This window comes from Tetrao urogallus, assembly GCF_951394365.1.
Source record: "Tetrao urogallus genome assembly, chromosome: 2".
Taxonomy (NCBI): domain Eukaryota; kingdom Metazoa; phylum Chordata; class Aves; order Galliformes; family Phasianidae; genus Tetrao; species Tetrao urogallus.
In genome coordinates, this window is record NC_136814.1 from 31835874 (window position 1) to 31856855 (window position 20982).

At 36.9% G+C, this 20982-nt stretch overlaps 1 protein-coding gene across 1 annotated transcript in view; it reads right to left on the reverse strand.

Annotated features, from left to right (window-relative positions):
* Nucleotides 1-20982, reverse strand: part of CRIM1 (cysteine rich transmembrane BMP regulator 1) — a gene marked incomplete at its 3' end in the record, with an annotated part of 162389 nt that overhangs the window by 128293 nt on the left and 13114 nt on the right. The window contains exon 2 of the mRNA XM_079532835.1: nucleotides 20316-20489. Coding sequence (XP_079388961.1) covers nucleotides 20316-20489 — 174 coding nt within the window. The remainder of the gene's footprint in view (nucleotides 1-20315; nucleotides 20490-20982) is intronic.

Here is a 20982-nt window from a genome sequence, read left to right on the forward strand (position 1 = left end):
TCATGAAACAACTCCCTGTCATGCTCGAAAAGCTGTGCTTTAAGGTAATATGTGGGTAAGCAGAGCTGATGAGAAATATTCTTACTGTGAAAGAAACAGGAGAATATGCTGCAAGGAAGAAAGCCAGACAAGAAAGGGAGCAGCCTACAGAAAGTAATTTACCAGATTATCTGAAAGAAATTTGCAACTGTAGATCCAAGATGAGAGAAGGGAAGAATTAGAGACAGGATGATTTACTCAACAGCATTCAACTTGAAAACCAAACACACATTTTCATCTAAACAATTTAGTCCTATCACAGGACTGCTAATATTGCAAGATTACTTATTATTACAAGATTATTGCAAGACTTTTCCTTTTTTTTTTTTTTTTTTTTTTTTCCCATTTAATTTTGTACACTTACCAGCATTTGCTGTATAGAGAATTTCATTGATGGGTCAGTTGTACTTCCTCTCTAAAGTGCTTTGAGGGGAGCTCAAGCGCATCCTCTTCCTCAATCTTTGAAGTGTTTACCTGTACCACCAGCTTTAAAAATAAAAGGCAACAGGCAGGCAATGCAGAGACAGGAATGAGGCTGAGTACAATATTATATTAGTCCAAAAATGTTTAGTGTTGCTCTTAAAATTTTACAGGGACACAAAGTCCACATACATTTACTTATTTTTTTAGTCAAGATTTTAGCCACTATTTAAAAGAGAATTGACATTTTGGAATTAAATCAACAATATGTTAGTTGACAAGAATATATGAACAGATAACCTGAAATCATGTACATCATATACACATACACATAAAACAAAGAAGAGTCTTAACAAATAAAATTATTGGTGTGCTATAATACAATTTGAAAAACCCCAATATTGAGTAAAACAGAATCACAACTGGAATCTAAAAACACATAGTATTAAGAATGTTGATAACTGTGGAATTATCAAACAATTACTTATGTTTGTGTAAATACAGTGGAAAAGAATTCAAATAGTGGTGGAAATACAAGAAGTGAAGACTAGAGCTGTCAAAGATTCCCCCTCAAAGCAGGAAAAAAAGTACTTAAAAAACGAAAAATGAGTTTTATTCAAAATTCACATCAGGTATTATCTATTCCAAAAGTGACTAGAAAAAGTATCTCTACTCTGTTCTGTCACAATTATTAAATTTTAATTTATTTCACCCCCTCCCACCACCCCCCCCAAATACAGTTACAGGATTAAATGTTTAATGCAGGAATTTAAAAGTACTGAGGCCAATTTAAACTACTTTTGCCTATGATATTCATCTTCATATAAAAGAACAAGTGTGACACAAAAGAATCTGAAAGACTTCGCTTTTGAGCAACTAAGAAAATTTCCGCCATCTTTTCAGAAAAGTTAGGAAGCTCTCTGAGCACTTTTCATTTTCATAGTCTATACTATAATTCTTCTAATATAGCAAGATTAACCTGTTTTTATACAACCTGGAATTTAGGGGAAAAAAAATACTGACTTTCACTTAAAAATAAATAGATTTCACTAGCAGACATGCTGCACAACATTTGAGTGCCTAAATCTGACTATGCATGAGCAAAATACTCAGAATGAATTCAGTTCAGGCTTTTAGTTCTCAAAGAAGGACTTGGGAATCATACAGAAAAAAGGCAGTGGTTGTTGCTTCTCCTACCATCTTCAAGCAACTATTATCATTGGGTTTGTTGTTTTATGTTTTGTTTTGTATTAAATGGTTTAAGATTTTTTTGTTTATTTTGCTTGATGACATAAGTAGAGAAACAAAAGTATTACAAACATTGGTAAGCTTTTTCATGTTACTTCCACATTCAATTAGCAAGAAGTAATTCTGGAATGATAATAAAGTGGGAAAAGCACATGGCTGTCTGGGGAAACACAGCACAGGGTAAAGACGTCTTGACTGTACAGAGGGAAGAATTCTATTATGAAGAACAGTAAAAACATCAACCCTAGGAATGAATTAAGTGAAAGGTAAGAAAATAAAGCTCCCTGTACTACTGAGAATAAGTCAATGCAAATGTTAGTCCATAAAAGAAAGAGACTATAGGAAAAAAAAAAAAAGCAACAAAATGAACAGGAAACAAAAAGAGATTCATAGCTTTCCATCATGTTTGTTGACTAGTGAAGAAGAATTTTCCAAGTCAACTACCATTGATAAAACAAGAATTATAATAATCCCACATTTGCAAGAACAGAAATGTCAGAAATGAAAACTACAGTGCACCAATACCATGATTTCCACTGAATGTCTACCCTAAGATTCAACACTTATTTTCCAGGCAAAACGGTCAGAAATGTGACAAGACAAATTCAGTATCCTTTGCAAAGAAGCTTCAACATTGTGCACATCAGAAACATTATGAATATCTAAAAAGCAAGTTAGTGATAGGTTGCAACAATTATCCATCTTCCCTGATTCTTAAATTCTTAATTCAACACTATTTTCTTAATGTTTTTCCTGATTCTTAGCAGTTATTCCCCATTTATATATTAAGAATTGAAAAATGATGACTCAAGGTGTGAGTAGGTCAGCGAGCTCATTTAGACATTGGTGTCTTTGCCTGTACTTTTCCACGACTTTCACTGCAGAATAAGGACTGAAGATCTGCAAATACCTAGATAACTTCTCATGCCATGGAAAGAAGAAATCTCAGTCTATTTCATCTGGTTTTAGCCATTAAAAAGTCAGTGTGTTTCTAAACTTCTAAACATGTGTAGTGAGGAAAATGTATGACACGACTTTAAAGGAGACACTTCAAGTTTTCACAGATAAAACATCTGCACATTTAGCATTCCTCTCACCAAGTCTTAATGGGGCAGGGAAGGCAACAGCCACTTATTACGCTTGAATGAAAAGAATTCCACCACTACCCTCAGGGAATGAGGTCAACGGCTTCATACGCACCAGCACCATTTCTGAAAACTTTCTGTAAGTATGGTTCCCGATTGGCTCATTTATTCATGCACAATTCTTTGTATGAGCTGCAGCTCTATTCCCAATGCTCTAGAGGAGTGAAGAGGAGCTGTAAGCCTATTTCCCTCCAAGGTGGGCACCAGCTGCTGGCAGTTACCGCAAATGCTTGCGGTTACTGAGGCCTGTTCTTCATCTACCACCCTGGCTGGACTCAGCAAAGCTGGGTCTGCAGATGGAACAGCCACTGCTCTTTAGCATCTTGCAATTGCCTTGGAATCTAGCCAAAACATTGTGGGCCTCAGAAAGCCACATTCTCTGCAAGAGTTATGATCACAGCATGGTCACTTAGCATGTGCAGCACTAGTGATGGACCTTTAATAGAAAGTAGATTTCAGACAGCTTTCTCAGGAAGGAAGCTCATTATTAGGGGACTAAAGACACAGTACAAGCTCTCATAAAAAAAACTTTTTCTCTCCGAGAGTGGTCAGGCACTGGAATGGCCTGCCCAGGGAGGTGGTGGTGCCGTCCCTGGCAGTGTTCAAGAGGCACCTGGATGAGGAGCTGTGAGATCTGGTTTAGCGCTTGTGATAGCAATGGTAATGAGAAGACAGTTGGACTAATGATCTTATAGGTTGTTTCCAACCTTGTGATTCTATGATTCTACAGTTACTGATGAAAGTGATGCTGGGTTTCAACTATTTTTTTTATTCCAAAGAAAATTCCCTTTTAAGGGACTTACCTTCTCCCGTGCCACCGAATCCACAGGCTCAAGACTGATGGAAGCGAGGAACTGCAGAGTTGATAGACATAATCCACCTGCTAAAAAGGATCATGCTGGAGCTGGTAAGAACCACTGGCTGTACAATCCAAATCTAATTCACTTAACCAAGTATGAAGTCCCTACAAAAATTTATTCTCTAGCATCTTGACCACCCAAGGTCACAGAAGAGATCTGAAACCAACAGCCCAAGGTGACACCAGTCCCCAAGCAGGCAAAGGACTCAAAAAACCTAAGTATTGCTCCCAAAAGGTACTCTCATAAACAAGCAGAAAAAGAACATCCCATGACATCAAGTTATACTGCAGTATTAACACATGTAGAGTCAAGTTAGCACTTACATATGTTGTGAACTGGAAAAAGAACTTCAATGCTGAAATTAAACTACTTCATATAGGAGCTGGCATGAAATTCATTTGAACACCTTTCTTCGAAAGCAACTTAAACTACATTCACAATCAGGACATAAAACAACACTATCAGTCTTCTGTGTTTCTAAATTCAGAATGACTGACAGATCATTATAATCAGTTCAGGAATTTAAAAACACCCTTTCTAAATAAAGCTTCTTGTACTAATAGTGTCAGTTAATACAATCCCATATGTTAGGATAAAACACAGTTTTAAAGTAAGCGTGTATCAGTACAGACAGATACTATGTAACATTGCACTATCTGAAACAAGGAGATAGAACTGGGTACAATTCAAGGATAACAGAACTTACTTCTCACTGGATTCCCAACTCCCCACTCTATACAGACAAAAGCCCTGTGTATGGTGTCCATTACAAAAGAGAACTCTTTAGCATTAGCCAATCTCACATCACTAGGGCAAAAAAAATCCCAACAACTAAACAACAAACCCACACCTTTACCTCTAATGCTATGTCTCTTGAATGCATACTCAACAGCAATCTTTGAACTGCTCTTGGGATATTATCATAAAATATATCATAATGTCAAATTATCAAATAAATCATAAAATAGTACTTTCAGTGCTCCTACATTTCCACAACAGTTTTTTTTTTGTTTTTTTTTTTTTTTTTTTGTAATCCTCCTTGCCAACATTATACATCTTGAGACTCTGACTTCTTCAGCATCTGAGGCCGAGAAAGGCTTCCTCCACTAGCTTCAGAAGTTGCTTTTTTTCTACATCTTTGCTACAGCTTCATCAGAACTCACCACCATTACAAAGCAGTCAACAAAGTTGGAATTTTATACCGAGGCATCGCTCTTGCACAAAGTTCAACAAGTTAGTATGAATTTGCTTCTACTATCAGTTCAGTATGCCAGACTGTGTACTGCCTAAAACAATTGTATGAAGATTCATCAGGCACTGCAACATCTTTAATGCCAGAGCTCTCAAGATGCACAAGTCCCACCACCAGCTGCTCTCAACAGCTCAGGGAGTCAACATCTACAAACATATTTCTTTCTGAAACTAAGAATTATGCACAGAAAACAAGTCTTCAAGAAGCATATCAAGTTCTAAATAAAAAATGGCTTCACCATAACAACAAACCTCCTCACAAACCCTTAAGAAGCATTAACTTCAAAATGCCGTTTGATGTAGGGAAGTAAATCTTCAGAAAAAGCATATATTATGCACATATACCCTAAGTTCTTGCATGACAAATACAACCTACTGAAGATCTCTGTTATTGGTTTGTAGGTAGCCATTATATGGAGTGGATGACATCAACAGGATGGAAGAGAGAAACCATACACACAATCCTGAACACCAAGAAACTTCAGGCATTTCTAACAACTTAGCATATATTAAGTAATATAAATATATTAGAAACAGCTGAGTTTTAAAATAAAACCCCCCAAATATCACTTATTTTCCTTGACATTTCAATTTTACTCAATACTCCAAATTGAAATAACTAGATGTTTCTAAAATAAACAAAACTCATATTGTTTCTTTTTGGATTTATTATTCAGTATTTATCCAATTAATTACCTGCATTCAACCACCAAGGTCCATATTAAAAGATTTAGGAAACTTTTGAGGTAGATCAGAATGATGTGAATGCCTTCTGGTCCCTGTACTGGTCCCCTGTAACCCAAAATGCATGATGAGCACTATGCCTCAAGTACTACTATATGCAGACATACAACAATAGTTGTGGAAAATATTGTGTACCTACACTCAGGACATAGACAAATCTCTACCAGTACATGCAGGCAAGCAATGGCCCTATTCTCACCTCCCTTCCCAGCTGCTCAGTGAGTCAAAAGAACAATAAAATGAAGTTAAAATAATCTCTGACATTGAGTGGAGGACAAACACATTGACTAGCACTAAGAGATGAACCACCACTTTAAAGACCATCACTAGCAGGTACAAAAACTATTGCTTTGAGACGCATTAGTTTCCAAGAAGTAACTCCATTCAGCTATGAACACATCATCAACAGAAGCGAGCCCCTTCACAATACTTTAAGTTTCCAGTACTCAAAACTCACGCTTTCTGCCACAGGTTAAATCCAGGTTCACCATCTCCATGCCACATCTATTAGTCTTTAAAGCTCAGTCATTTTAAATATCACTTTGTCATTTATTAATTTCTGATCTATTAACCAGAGAGGAAGAAAAAAAAGGTCACGTGTGAACAACTAAATGCAAGCTACTGCCTTAGCATGCTTTTCAAAAGGGAAAGAAGTCTTAACAAGGGATAGAGCATTGAAAATGTGTTTCCTGCAAAAACAACTGATGTGAGCTCTATTAGGATAGCATCTCATCACACCACTGTTTATTCTCATAGTACACTGCAGATGAATAGCATCTGACAACCTCACAGATGGAGAACCAAGACATAGAAAAAGACATCCACAGAATAGATGCAGGGGTTCTGCCACCTAGTGGCATTTAGAGCCTTAAATTATTGTTTCAATTGTCTTTATTATTTATAACTTTACTTTAATCTGGAAGCATTTGACAGGACAGAACAAAATACAGAATGAGGAGTTTTACTTACATTGAAAATACTAGCCATGGGGAATGAGAACAGGACTGTGTAGCACCAAAGACGAAGTGAGTTTCAGCTGAGTCTTTTCTAGCTGTCTGGATATTCACAATGTCTCTTCATCCTACCTCCAGTTCACATAGATTCTCTTTGGCTAATACTGAAATTGATTTTATCTTGTATAGTCCCTCTCACAGTCAGCTGCCCAGTTTCAGTGCTTCCAGCAATATAACATCTTCAAAATCTCTATCCATTTAATGTAACCACTGGATTCTGATAAATCTCAGAAGTTACCATGGCCAGGAAATAGAGAAAGGCAGATTCCAAAAGACAAAATCAGCAGAATCACAAAACTTTCATTTCCTCATGATACGTCTAAATTACAGTTTAGCAATGTAGAGCTTTTGTCAGCTCTACAAGTATAAAGGATTTCCCTGACGAGTTCACAGCCCGGACAGTTATATGAAGGCAGCAGAGACAGGGCCACTGGAGCACAGGGGCAACAATGCTGTAGACAACCTGTTAGCAGGAATCCCTTTTTTGTCAAGCCATAATCTCAAAAGCCCCCTTTCCCCCTTGAGATTCAAAGCCAGAAGCATTTTAATGCCTAAACTAGGTCAGTCTTTGTTTACACAAAACACAAATGAGAAAGGAAGGATCACTCATTCAACTTATTTAGAATCAATCCACACCATCAAACTACAAAGCCCAGAGCAGTATATTACATCTTTCCCTTTTTGGGTTTGCTTGTTTTAAAGAAGAAAAATCTTATCAAAGACACTCAGAGAACACACCTCACACAGACAAAACCAAGTAGCTAATAACTTGATTTTGTATCTAACAGATATGCTGCTCCAGCAGGAGTTTTGAGACTGTACTTTGAAATTGTCTCATAATCTTACTAGGCTATAAACTCACAGATGTTTCAGGTTCCAGCCTCTCTTTTGTGTCTCTGGTAAACTTTCAGCATCTCTGGGCTACATCTACTACAGCTGCCTTAACGCTGAGGTTGGAGCATTTTAGTTTTAGCCCAGGAAAGAGGAGAAAAAAAAAAAGGAAAGATCACCATATCACCAATACTATGCAAGCATAGGACATACTATGTTGTTTTCCATTTACTTTCCCAAGTTTTTCCCCTCAAAGTCCATAGCAATCCCTCTTAGTTTCTTAGCAGTAACCTCTTTGGCAAGTATAGCACTCAACAGGGGGGGAAAGGAGGAAGATCTGCCACATGAGACCACAAGTTTAAGCCACATTACTGCAAAGTTATCAGTGATTTACAGATCTGTGTTGGATTTAATCTGAAAATGAAAGGGAGAACTCTAAGTTACATTTTTTGCTCTGTATTCCACAGGTTTGAATTTCAGCTGTGTAACGTCTCACTGTAAAACAAGCATGTAAAAACTACCATACCAATGAAAAGCAGTGCACGCATACCTTGATGTGAAACCACGTTTGATCACTCAGTGATGAATTTTTATGTCTTTACAGCTGCAGTGCACTAGATTTCTGCTAAAAAGCAAAGTTCTCTTCCCCTTGTCAACAAGCTAGCAGCCTTCACGGCAATATTCCATAGGATTGAGAAGGAAAAACAGAGATTGTTGGAATAAATGTGCTGGCGAGGCATAACTTTGCAAGTGGAGGACTGTGAGTAAAAGCCAAACTAAGATTCTTCTGTCTGCAGCTGCCTGAATCAAACCAATTACAACCCAGAACAGACAGGTCGGCTTTCTTACTGTGAGCATTTGTAATGTAGTCTACATGCAGAAAGCTAATTACATTATTGAAACATCCAGCTATCATTTAAAAGAAGATGAACTTTAGTGAAGGTGCATCTTTAAATGAAAACCATGGTAATCTTGTGTTCATACCAGTGCTGAGCAGTTCTGACAAAGTTCATCTGCAGCCTAAGGAGCTTCCAGAGCACAGCAATAAGGTATAGTCCCTTAAGCAGGGACAGTCCTCACATAGAACTGTTAAATAGAATATGTGTTTCTTCCCATTTCACACCCTGTCCCTCCCAGTTTATACTGCTTGGCTCACTTGGTGCTTTCAGCTTCTTGGAAAATGAGATGAAGAGTACTGCCTTACTACTTCTTATTTCAGAACTTCTGGAGGCTACAAGAATCTCGTTGACTGGTGACAGACCAGTTCAAAGGAGTTCATTTAGCTCCCAGCACCTCTAGAGCTCTGGCATGTGAGCTCCAAGCTCAAGACCTTCTACCCAGTATGTCTGCTTCACAGTATGACAAAACCCCAGCAAGAGGCAGCCAGTTACCCTGTCTGGACGCTGAAGGCAGTAGCTTACATAGAGGGCAGGTAAGGACTGGATTCTCAGATAAGCTCCAGAAGTGCATGCCTGAATGCTGGAGTATACAGATTAGCACAGAATACAAAAATTTGAGAAAAAAAAAAAACAGTATTCAGATCATAATTTTATTTTTATGTCAAATGTGATCTATCCAAGTAAGGAATAGCCTCACTGCCCACGTGCTTTAATATAATAATAATTATAAAATAGTGTTTGTTTAATGATTTACTTTATTCTACACTTAGTTCCTTATTGTACTATTCTAGTACAATGGTCCATGACAGTTTACTGGAGATTTTTTTTTTTTTAAATTAGTGTTTGAAATAGTTTTCTTCAGAAGCATCCAGATTTGCATTTTTATTTAAGTTGCAGAATCTCCATTCTCACTTTCTAGGATTTTTAAAAAGAGCAGATTAGTTACTCATATTGCAAACCCTCATAAAACAATCAATACAAATAACAGAAAAACCTCAAAAGAAAAAGATGAAATAGTATGCTTTTGGCATTACTTTGTCCCCTACTCACTTTTGCAATGACAACTGAAGAGAAAAAAGATCAGACCTACACACAAAAGTGTGCCAAAGAGCTGGAAGCCCTAGCTCAGATGGCTAGAATGTGAGGCATTTCCTCTACTAGAGTATGTGACTGTATCTGCTAGCCAAAGGTCAAAAGCAGATTTAAGTTTCCAGGTTTATTTTTTTTATATTTTACAAATCAATAAAACGTTTTCTTTGCCTGTTATATGCCAATGCCAAACATGTTTAACATTTAACATATTAATTCATTCCTTTACACAAGTTGAGTGTCTAGCATATGTATCTGACAAGTCATTTAAATTCCAGCACCTTAAATTATGTAGATTGGTTTGTCACTATGACAACAACTTTTACGTGTCTGTAGAAAGTTGATCATACAAAAGTACTGGATGTTCTCCTTCTAGCAGGAGTTAAGAGTTAATGAAAGCTTTGCTTCTTCTGGACAGAAGGGTGGAATTTACATCTGTTAACATAAGATGATGTAACATATGATTCCAGATGAGCTCTTTAATGCACATATATTTATTTCATGAATGAAGAAGGAAGTTTTCTTGGATTTAAGCGAGGTTGCATGGTTGTGGTTTTGGTTTTTGTTTTTGGTTTTGTTTTTTTTTTTTTGGTTTTGTTTTTTAAACTTACAACACTTGAGGGGAATCTAGAACAAAAGACAGCAATGCACTGGGAAGGAGGGAACAGAGCTATTACTCTTCTATGCTGAGGCTAAGAATGTCTTTTTTTTTTTTTTTTTTTTGAGACATTCACTCAATCCTGTGGTCAGTGCTTCACTCATAAATATGCACTTTTTCTTCGAGTATTTGTGTACAAGATTCCTTCAGCAGTAACCAGGAACGCAGATGTGCCCAAGATACAGCCACAGTGAGTAGATAGATACCCTAGAATTTGGAGTGCAGATATTTTATTTTTAAATATCCACAGAGGGCACACATGTGCCATCTACATTCAGGTTCAGCCTGTAAAGATACCAGCCTGAGTACCATTTCATTGCAACGTCACAAGGGAAAGGTACAACTGAATCCTAGGAGGCCCATTACAATTAAGTAATTTCCATACTCTTAACTGCACATTTGGATGTAGTTAATACTGTGAAATAAACCTGTTAATACTCTTGATGAAGACAAAAAAAAGTGTTACAAGAAATTTCTAAGATGATCTTATAAAGATTTTTTTTTTTTTCCTCCAGTTTGAGAGGAAAGGTGTGTGCAATCAAGCAACACTTGCTTACGCTGACCCTTGAAGTGCACAGTAACAAGCAAACATGAGTGGTAACCTCAGAACAAAACTTAATGCCTACATCATCAGATCAGTCTGTCAGTATCAGTTTACAGCTGGTTAGATTGAAGTACTCATGCCTACAGGGAAACAAGAAGTTGGTTTGCACCCCTCCTCCCCTCAACCTTTTCTAAAAGGAGAGCACAGATTATAGATTTGTCACATAGCATCAACTAATAACCCAGAGAAGAAAGGTTAGCAATGCAGAAAAAAATTCAAATTATTCTGTCCATCCCCACGGGCAGATGAGAAAAGTAGCAAGACATAGATCAATAGGGATTCTGATAAGAGTTTTAATTGTTACAGCAGTAGAGCTGTTATCTGAAGGTGTAACTCTATCAGAAAAACAATCATATCCAGGAATACAATGGCAGATATTTAAAGTGAGTCACATTGTACACCCAAAAAAAGGCTAGCCAACCAAGCAGGTATGAGTGCTCTAAAGCACAACCTCAAGATTAATCCACAACAATATTCAACTTGACAATTGCTTTTGAGTGTTTATTACACCGCAGTCTTTTACACACTTCCTCTGTGTCCAGAAACAAGCTAAAGCTTCTTTTCCTTCAGATTAGCACTCTGCTGATAGTAGAGCTGAGAGGAACCATAGCTTGATGAGGAGGAGGTCAGCTAGAGCCCAGAAACGTGATCAGCGATAGATAAATCTCCTCTGCATTTACCCACACATGAAAGCAACAGTGAGAAGGCAAGTCTTGTCCCACATCAAATAAAGTAATACAAAAATACCTTAAATCTTATTAATGTTAAAAAAAAAAACACAACCATTAAAAACCCACCATTTTTGGTAGGGGAATCATTTTACTTTTCTTATTCTATTCACAATTGCAAATATTAATCCTTTTGCTTTCTTACTGAGCAAGATGCTGACTTTTACACGATATTTGGTAAAGACATCTATCTATTACTGCATTAATTAGCAAGTGCTTTTATATATGGGGGAAGAAGCATTTCATCTTCTAGCAATAAACAGAGATAAAGACAGGCTCACATTTTTGAGATGTTTAAGTTGAAAAGCATTCACTGAGTTAAGTTCTCAAGTATCTTGAAAATGGTGCAGCTGGAACAGCTACATGAATATCCTTATTCTGCTTAGTTGCTGGGGAAAACCAAGTTTATTAACCATCCTCTATCTGTGGGATGTTCTGAAATAGAGCAAATGGAAGTTTTCCAGAAACACTGCCTTTTTTCTCCTTTCCCTTTCTACCTTCAACCCTCTGCAAAGGATTATTTTAACTTTGCTGAAATATCCCCAGAAATGAACCAGTTCTTAGTATCTTGCCTAGACTCTAGTCTCCATCCATAAATTCTATAAAAGACAGTTTTACTGCTATATTTTAATTCATTGCATATTGAAGTCTGTTTCATGCTGCGGAAGCTGCAAAAATATTGATAATTTTTTTAATTACTATTATTTCTTCTTTCATTAGAATAGTCTTCATGAAATAATGAAAGGTTTAAATTTAGAGACAGAATTGAAATACTTTGTCACCATGCTAACACAACTGTTCAGAAGTTACAAATGTTCATATAAAGCACTTTAAGAAAAAAAGGAAAAGGGAAAACTATGAAGTCTACTAGATGCGATCAAACAAAAGAACCATTACTATTTAACCAAAAATAGTTTATTAGTTACAGTGACATAATTATTGTCATATTGACCAGTCACTGATACAGACTACAAGCACTGGATATGCTCATCCAACACTTGCTTATCTCAATTGGTATCAACGGACCACATATCCAAACAAGATTTGCCCTATCAGAACAAGACTTATGACCCAGCACACCAAGTGCCACAGGAAAATAGCTTTCTACTAGCATCAATATTAGGATAATGTTTACAGACCATTTAATTCCAGACCTTTGCTCAGGTCTCATCTGTCACTCAGAGAATTTTTGATCCTTAAAAAAAAAACCAAAATCAACGCTGCATCTGGAAGTGCTCTGCCAATGGTCACCTGCTGCATTTTCACTCTATTCCCCAACTTTAACAGAAATTAAGGTCAAGCATTTTTAAAAACCTGTAGCTTGCCACTACAGTTAAGATGGACGTCTTTCAGCACAGCCTACTCACCAGCAAGGGAAGGAACATTTAGAAGGCACTGAAAGCAAGATCCTATCTGCTGTAAGATTTGTCCTGTTCTTTTTGTCCCCTTATAGAGGGTTCAGATTCAATGTATTACATTGTATTCGGCTTCAGATGAAAGCAGGTAAGCATCTGAAACAGAAGAGCGCAAGACAGGTACTGCTTTGTCTCTAGGAACAGTGCTTTGACCATAAACACCTGATAGCCAGCTTTTTTTTTTTTGTTTTTTTTTACTGCACTACACTGTGTCATACTGTCCAAGGCTATAGCCTACAATTAATGTTATCCTTCTGTTCACAATAACCATGTAAGCTAAGAAAAGAAGAAAAAAAGAAGAAAACTAAAGTGTAACCTATTAATGATCTGGTATCTTTTCCATGAATTTTACACACTCAAGGAATTTGGATGTAGAAAAAGAAAAGGCAAGAGTAGCATCATATGAGCAGGTCTAGCACAGAAGGAAAATAAGCTCAGTTCCTAGAAACAACATATATTTACATTACAGTTTACATTTACAATGAGCCATTTACACAATGCTAACACCCCTATGTTTTTGTTCTTGTTTTTAAGTAAGCTGCCCAAGAGACTGTTTCTTCAGTTTCCTTTCCTAAGAGTTTCTGCAGTACAGCCTTTCCTCACTACTATACACAGCATTATCCAAAATTGGGCTTAATTAAGTTGTAAGAGTCCAGACAAATACAGAAATATCAAAGTCAGTTTCTGCTTTTGATATGTCTGTGAATCTTCCAGAAGGGATTCTTAAGGTTAATTTGAAATTTCACAGAACAGATATTCACTATGTGACAAATCGTTAGAAATAGGACAAGCAAATAAATAAACTAGAAAAAGATCATGCTTCATCTGGGAGCAGTTCTCTGACGAATCAGAATCAAGAAAGGTGAAGTCCTGCAAATTTAACACTCTTCAGTTATGCTGTTAAGTCAACTCACTGCCAGATGTCTCACTTTCATAAGATCCTTCATGAGTTAGTTTTCACTTCTCTCCCCCATCCAGTTTCCAATCCCCTTCAAGGGAAAGGAGGAAACTTATGTCAATATTCTTAATTTGCATTATTTCCATATCAAACATTTATTCCTTCTATATCCATGTATTCAGGGGAGGAAAAATAAAACTATGCTGCAATTTTCCTTTACTTTTTACATGAAGTTTTGCCTTTGGATGCATTTCCTTGGCTCTCATAAGCACATTCAAAGGTAAAATTTGGACCTTTGCCGCAATCACATTCCTTATTGCAAATACATGCCAACCTTCAAAGTTCAGTTATTTGAGTAAAAACATGCATTAATTGCTATGCGAGAGGAGTGGAAAGGATATCAGATTAAACACATCTGAAAGTATTTCACTCCCCTCCACGCCTAATAGTTCAGCAAAAAAGCTGGATTTACTCTATTCTGTTTCTTAAAGGTAACCATCAGCTATGAAGACCACAGAAGTGAAGTTTAACACAAAAATCACACTTAAGAACCAAACAAGCATTTCGGATAAAACTACCTTCTCATATTTGTTATTCCAAGACTGGTCTGACAGGTATTGCAACATTTGCAGGCATAAAGTTATTAAGTTACATGCAAAAAATAATGGAATGCAAGGAGTATGTTGCAATGAACAAGCTTAAAAAAGATACCAGCAACTTAAAAGCTTTACCTACAAAGGACAGCAGAGAACGGCTTGGGAAGGCACAAGCCAAGTAACTGAGAGAAACTTTAAAAATAGGAGTTTCAGTAACAGGAGATTTTACATGCAGAGATGCAAGAGAAGGTATTCTTTTACTGAAAACATTAATCACATATTCCATCAGAAGACCACACAAGTTTTATCCACCATACAGTTTGTAAAAAGATTGGGTTTAACCTTTTCATGTAAAAGTTTCTCACTTCATACCAAATAGCGCAAAAACAGATGATTTATTTCTGCTCTCAAAGTTCAAGTTAACACTGACATAACTAAAAAAAAAAAAAAAACAAAAAAAAAAAAAAAAAAAAAAATCACCACCTTTGCTAACACAAATGGCATTTATGCTCTCGAGGACTCAAGAGTACCTCTGTGTTTGGATAAAGCCAGGTATTGGCATGACACAAACACTGCTGCCAAACAATTTTGAATAAGCAGGCTAGCATCAGGAAGTTTCTCATCTTTGAGGTAATGGGCAGGCTGACATCTTCAGTAAACCCCGGTGAAAAGATCTGAGCCTAGAGCATCATTGCAAGACTACATGCCTTTGATCCATGACTTCTGGCCCCCCACACTTCCTAAAGGAAGGGGAAATAGCTACTTCAGAATCAAACATTTTTTAGAGAGCAAGAATTGCCACCATTTCCTCTGATGAAGGAAAGCAGCAAAGCATGTTCCCTTTCCATGGCTACTTAACAAGAATGCAGATCCTGAACCGCTTGTGGGAGAACAGGAACAGACTCAAGAATATCCTCAAGTTTCTGTTCTTTATAGCTTTCCTAGACTATTTAAATTCCTGCCAGAGCCTGGCATAGAGAAAGAAAAACAAATCTCAGAACTGAAACAGTCTTAGAAATTACTGAGACCAGATCACTCCAGGCAATGACTTTCCAGTGGCTCTTCAAGGTTCAAGGAAAAGTTTCAAGATTATTTCACTGGCACTAAACAGCAAGCTTTCAATGCTGCAACACATACAAACACCCCGCAATCCTGAAGAGTAAAATTACCTTTGCTTTCACTCTTCAACCACAATCTCCAGTCTCTCACATAAAATTTAAGATCTGATTCTTCTGCACTACTGCCTACAGTTAAGTTTTAGCAGATTGTGGCTGCAAGAATATGTACATGCAATTAGACTTCTGCCTGTGACTAAGCAGACAGATGGCATCTCAGTACTTTCCATCCTCAAGCCATATTATCCACAGTCCACCTCAGTGGTTGTAGTTCAATTGAACTGCCATCATTAGCAATCTCTTGAATAGTAACAAGCCTTGTACACCCAAGAACACAGGATTTCCTGAACCACATCAGAGCAGGCACTAGTCAAGAGCAAAAGAGCAAATCCTAAAAAATAATAAAGCAAGGAAAAGCACGACGCAACATGGATCTACTATTATTTAGTTATGTGATAGCTTTCCCAGACAATTCTTTTCTAGCTCAAAATGTGTGGACTTCCTCATAATAGAATGGTTCATGACTTCTATCAAATCTTTCATACGGAAAGTCACTGACTGTCCATATAGAAAGGGTGGCACTTTAAGCCTGAAACAAGGTTGGGAGACCTCTGTGCACTTTCACACTTTCTGTTATGTGTTAACTGAAGAGAAAGTATCAAATCTTTGAACAGTTGCAGTATGCCTACACTGAGATCAGCAATAAATTATCTACCAAGTTCTACTACAAAACCAGTTCTTTCAGATGTATTAAATGCTACTGTTTTCCAGAAAAACAAAGGCACAGAGCAGGCACAGCTTTCTTCAGTACCTGTATTATTGAGAACCTAGAGTATCCTCTTAGGATGTTCTTGCATGTCAGCACCATCACCACTACTGAAGTTACACGCATATACTTGGGAAACGCTCCTTCAGTGCAGGACAGAGCAAGTCCTCGGGACACAGAATAAAGAACATCACTTTTTGACCCTGTCAGTAACATTAAGCAACACGAGGCTGAAGCCCATGCAGCTTGACTTAGGGAAGGAAGGACAGATGCACAAATCACATCATCAAGCACGACAACTTTGAGTGAACTGGGGAATAAGCCATATGAAATAGGTAGGCAAGGAAAAAGAAAAGAGAAGGCATGGCAAGGTGGATGTAGAAGAAAAAAAAAAAAAATGAGGTGATCAAGAAGGCAGACAAACACAAACCGGTAGGAGAAAAAAGAATCTTACATAAAGCAAATGAAAAAACTTTGGGTTAGTTGAATATGCAACATGCAACAAGCCCAGAAGGAAAGACCACACCAGCTAAAATAAAATGACAAGAGGAACACTTGAATGGAAGAATGCAAATACAAAAACCAGGAAATTAAAGTACACAGCAAAGTCCTGACCTCTAGCACATGCCTTTTCATATCTGGAAATGGGACTCCTGATTTTGGCTCATTGTTAGTTGACTGAGAATATTTATGAAATAGATTCAATATATACAGGCAATTTTGCCTTTTGATTAACTGTACAGGTTGACAGAACTGGCAACTACAACTAATGGCACACTGGCCTCAGTATCTCCTGCGCATGGATCCATGTACACATGGTGCCATTGGAACAGCCTAACTTCACACTCCATTTTTTCTTCCAAAAAAATTAATATATTAATGCAAAAATAAAAATAAAGGGGAAAAAAAAAGTCACACAACTAATTTCAGTAAGAACATGCAAATCACACTGCACACCACTGGCCTCTGTGATGCCCTTATATCAGCTGCTCAGGAAGCTGACAGAAAGGACCTCTATTAAACAAGTTAATACCGTCCAAGATTTAAATTGCACAGTTAAGACTAAATTAATGCAGTTACTTGAACCAGAGTTTATCTAGATGGGATGTGCAATACAAACCATTCTTAACTGCCTAGTAACTATCCTCAACAGAGCAGAAAGAAAATGGAAGCAGCTAGTTTCTACTTTTAGCACTTTTCTTCTGTGAGCTTTCTTCAGGAACTGCGATTACGGTATATCCATCATTCAAGTACTTGACTTGTGAGTTTTTAATCACACTATCTTTAATGGTCTGTAGGAGATATGATGAAGCGAAGAAAGTTAGACTTCAAATACTTAGTCCCATTTTTTGTGGCAGATTGTTAATCGTGGTATTTCAACACCTGAATGACCAGCTTCATTTCTTCATGTTATTTATCTTCAACAGACAAGCCAAAATACAGAAATACACATTAGTGCTTCAAGAAAATCTTAGTTGGACATACATAACAGATCTTACGAACCATTCATTTTTACATCATCCTACAGTTATGGCTCAGCTTGCCTTGAAGGAACTGAGGTTTCTCAATTTTAACATGCTCAGAGCTCTCAGGTTTGCACACAACCTAAACCATGTTTCAGGTTGACTTTCCAAATGGCTGAATTCAACTATTAGACTTCGAACTTTGAAAGCTTGAAAACTCAGACAGCAAACACTGTATCTGACACATCAAGATGGCTATCCCATTTCATTCAATAGACATGGCTTGCTTAGCAAAAACGCACATGGCAAGTACAAGCGAGTAAAAAGAGTTATTCTTCCTTTCCATTAGCTTACAAACAAGACAAAGCATTTAATCACAGAAATAAGAAATAAGTAGTAACACATTTAAAGAAACAACATCCATAAGCAGTACAGCATTCAATCTCTAATCGTAGCTTAAGAACTCTACTCCCATGAACACTACGTAGTATCTCCTTGCTGCATGTATATTTAGAGAGAAGGGATAACATATTAACACTGCAGAACACAGTAGGCAGATTTGACTGATTATGAGTATCATATGCAGACAAATTAATGCTATGCTTTGAAGGAAAAAAAAAAACCAAGTATATAGGTTAGTGTCAATGCATAGGAAAAGATCTTCTTCCTGTCCAAATAATGTTAAGTTTGAATGAAAATATTATTTAAAATGGTAGTTAAAAAAAAGCAAGCTACCATGCTTGGAGCAGTATGTTTTGACATTGTAGGAATTAACTTAATTGAAATCCACTGGAAATTTATCCAAGAAAATGAAAAGAATCTGAAATGTGAAAAGCAAGTTAAAAATCAGTAGTCTCCTTTTTTATTTTAGCCGCATCTGAGCTTGCTGTAGCACTAACATTCGTATCTGCCAAATGTATTTTTGCGAGAAGCGAAGTATTATTTCAACACAAATATATTCATTGGAATTGGCTTTATTTTACTGTCCTATTACTAATACTTGCTGAATGATGATTTCTTCCCATCTACTGAGGAATACAGATGGCTTTAACTTCAAGCAATTCTCAGTGATCGGGGTTTAACAGGGAGGATGTAAATGCAAATTCACCTTTTTATGCAAAAGCTGAATCACAACACTCAAGTTATACCTGCAAGATTTTTAGCGTTCCAGTGGTACTGCAGCACACTTGCCAAGCCCATCATTCTTTTTAGAAATGGGAAATTAGCTAAAACAAGAGGTTTCTGAGAGCAAGCTACTCAAAGAATCAACCTTCTTTTTCTATACCAATTTACAAAATAAATCATTTTCTTCACTCTGCAAAAAGGCACCCTGAACAGATTCTCTTAGCCAGTTAAACGCACAATGAGTTGTTATGCTAGAAGAGGTTCTGATGAACCTCTACAAAATTAATCACACATTGACAAGTAAAAAAGAAAGCAGCCAGTAAGGTTACTTAGGAACATATATGCTACTGCCCACTACTTCAGCAAGGATAGAAGGCCTACACTACTTGTGCTTCTCTTATTTCTCTACAAAAACAAACAAAAAGCCACTAACCAAACAAACAGAAGCATTTGTACCCCTTCAGGGATCAACAGCACAAATGATGATAATGAACATGTTTCTGCCAGCTATGTTTTTCTTACAAGATCATCTTGTCACATAAGAACGTGATGACATCAGATCACATTCTTGTAACTCAAAAGATAGCATCTTTAAATATGACTAGTATCCTTATAAGTACATTTACTTTTGCACATGATGTTAAACTTCACTTTAAGACAGACTCACTAAGCAGGTTCATACCACCAATCAGCTTTTGCATGTTCCCAGACACACTGGGAAACAGACAATAATTACAGCATTACAGAAAGGACCTGAGATCAAGCCTTGGACAAAACAGTCCTAAAAAATACATCACGTGAATTGTATTACAACTGGACATGTCTGAGCCATCTCACTTTCTGTTCAACAACAATCATACATCATGTACATGTACAGCAACATAAACATGCGCAACCTAATACAATTTCAAAGGAACACAAAACAGAGGAGTACTAGCAATGAAGTAATGCTGCATTATGTAATCTTAAAGAAAATAGCAATTCATGCATACACAAAAATACAACTGTAATCAACAACTTCTACTTCTTGTTTTACACCTTTGCTATTAAGATCTCTGGCACTCCTCAGTGCTTCTAAAAAGAGTTTTCGCACACTGCCCAACAGCCAAAAATCCAGAAAGGTAGCTACCACAAACCGTATGCTCATGTAGAGAATGTTCACAGGTTTTAAGACTGAAACCATCACAACACACACATTAGTTTCTTCATTCTAAAATTTAAGCATTTGGAAGGCTAAGATTGCTAAGTTGTCTCTTTCTGAAAAGCAAATAATTGCCCTCTGAAAAACAGAAGGCGACAGGTATCTGACACTACCAAAGTCATCCTAAAAAAGAATATTAACCCGATTCCAGCTTTCAATCAAACACATGGAACTATTAACTCAGAATTACTGATGATGACTCCTTACCTTCAATCCTTTTCAAGGCTGACAGGCAAGTATCCCGACTTGGAAACTCAAATGGATTATTACAGGTCCGAATAGTGTCACATTCGCATTTCCCGTTGATTATGTTACAACCTGTTATAAGGTTTTCATTGCATGGCTCAAATCCAAGGAGCTGGTCATCATCCCAGTTTTCATCTAAAATAAACAAGCAGAAAAACTTGCTATTGATTTCAGTTACAGTATATAAATTCAGCTGCTTTGGGGTCAGGTGCAATTCATTTCAAATTTAACATTGAGCTAAACAAGATAAGACTCCAAAAGAATGGATTAATCTAAACGATAAGATTTGCCAAATATTGTGCTTCACAGCTGTTCTACTGCCCATTTTGCCCCAGTTACTGGCATTGTTTACTTCAATCAGCATGAAAAACTGTCACGTCTCGAGGAAAAGCATAGCTGTAGTACAAATGAGTGCTACTGTAAACAAAATAACTTCTACAGATACTTGAAGTTGTATTTATCATGGAAGTGAGAATGTTGGAGAGAACCTGCAGCTGTTAGAGAATTCAACAGTAAGTTAGAAAGAGAGCATAATTAAACAAGTTTTAAAAATACATCACATAGAATTCACTCCATAGAGATGATTTTTTACTTCAAAAATACTGCAAGATGTCAGGCCTTTGATTTT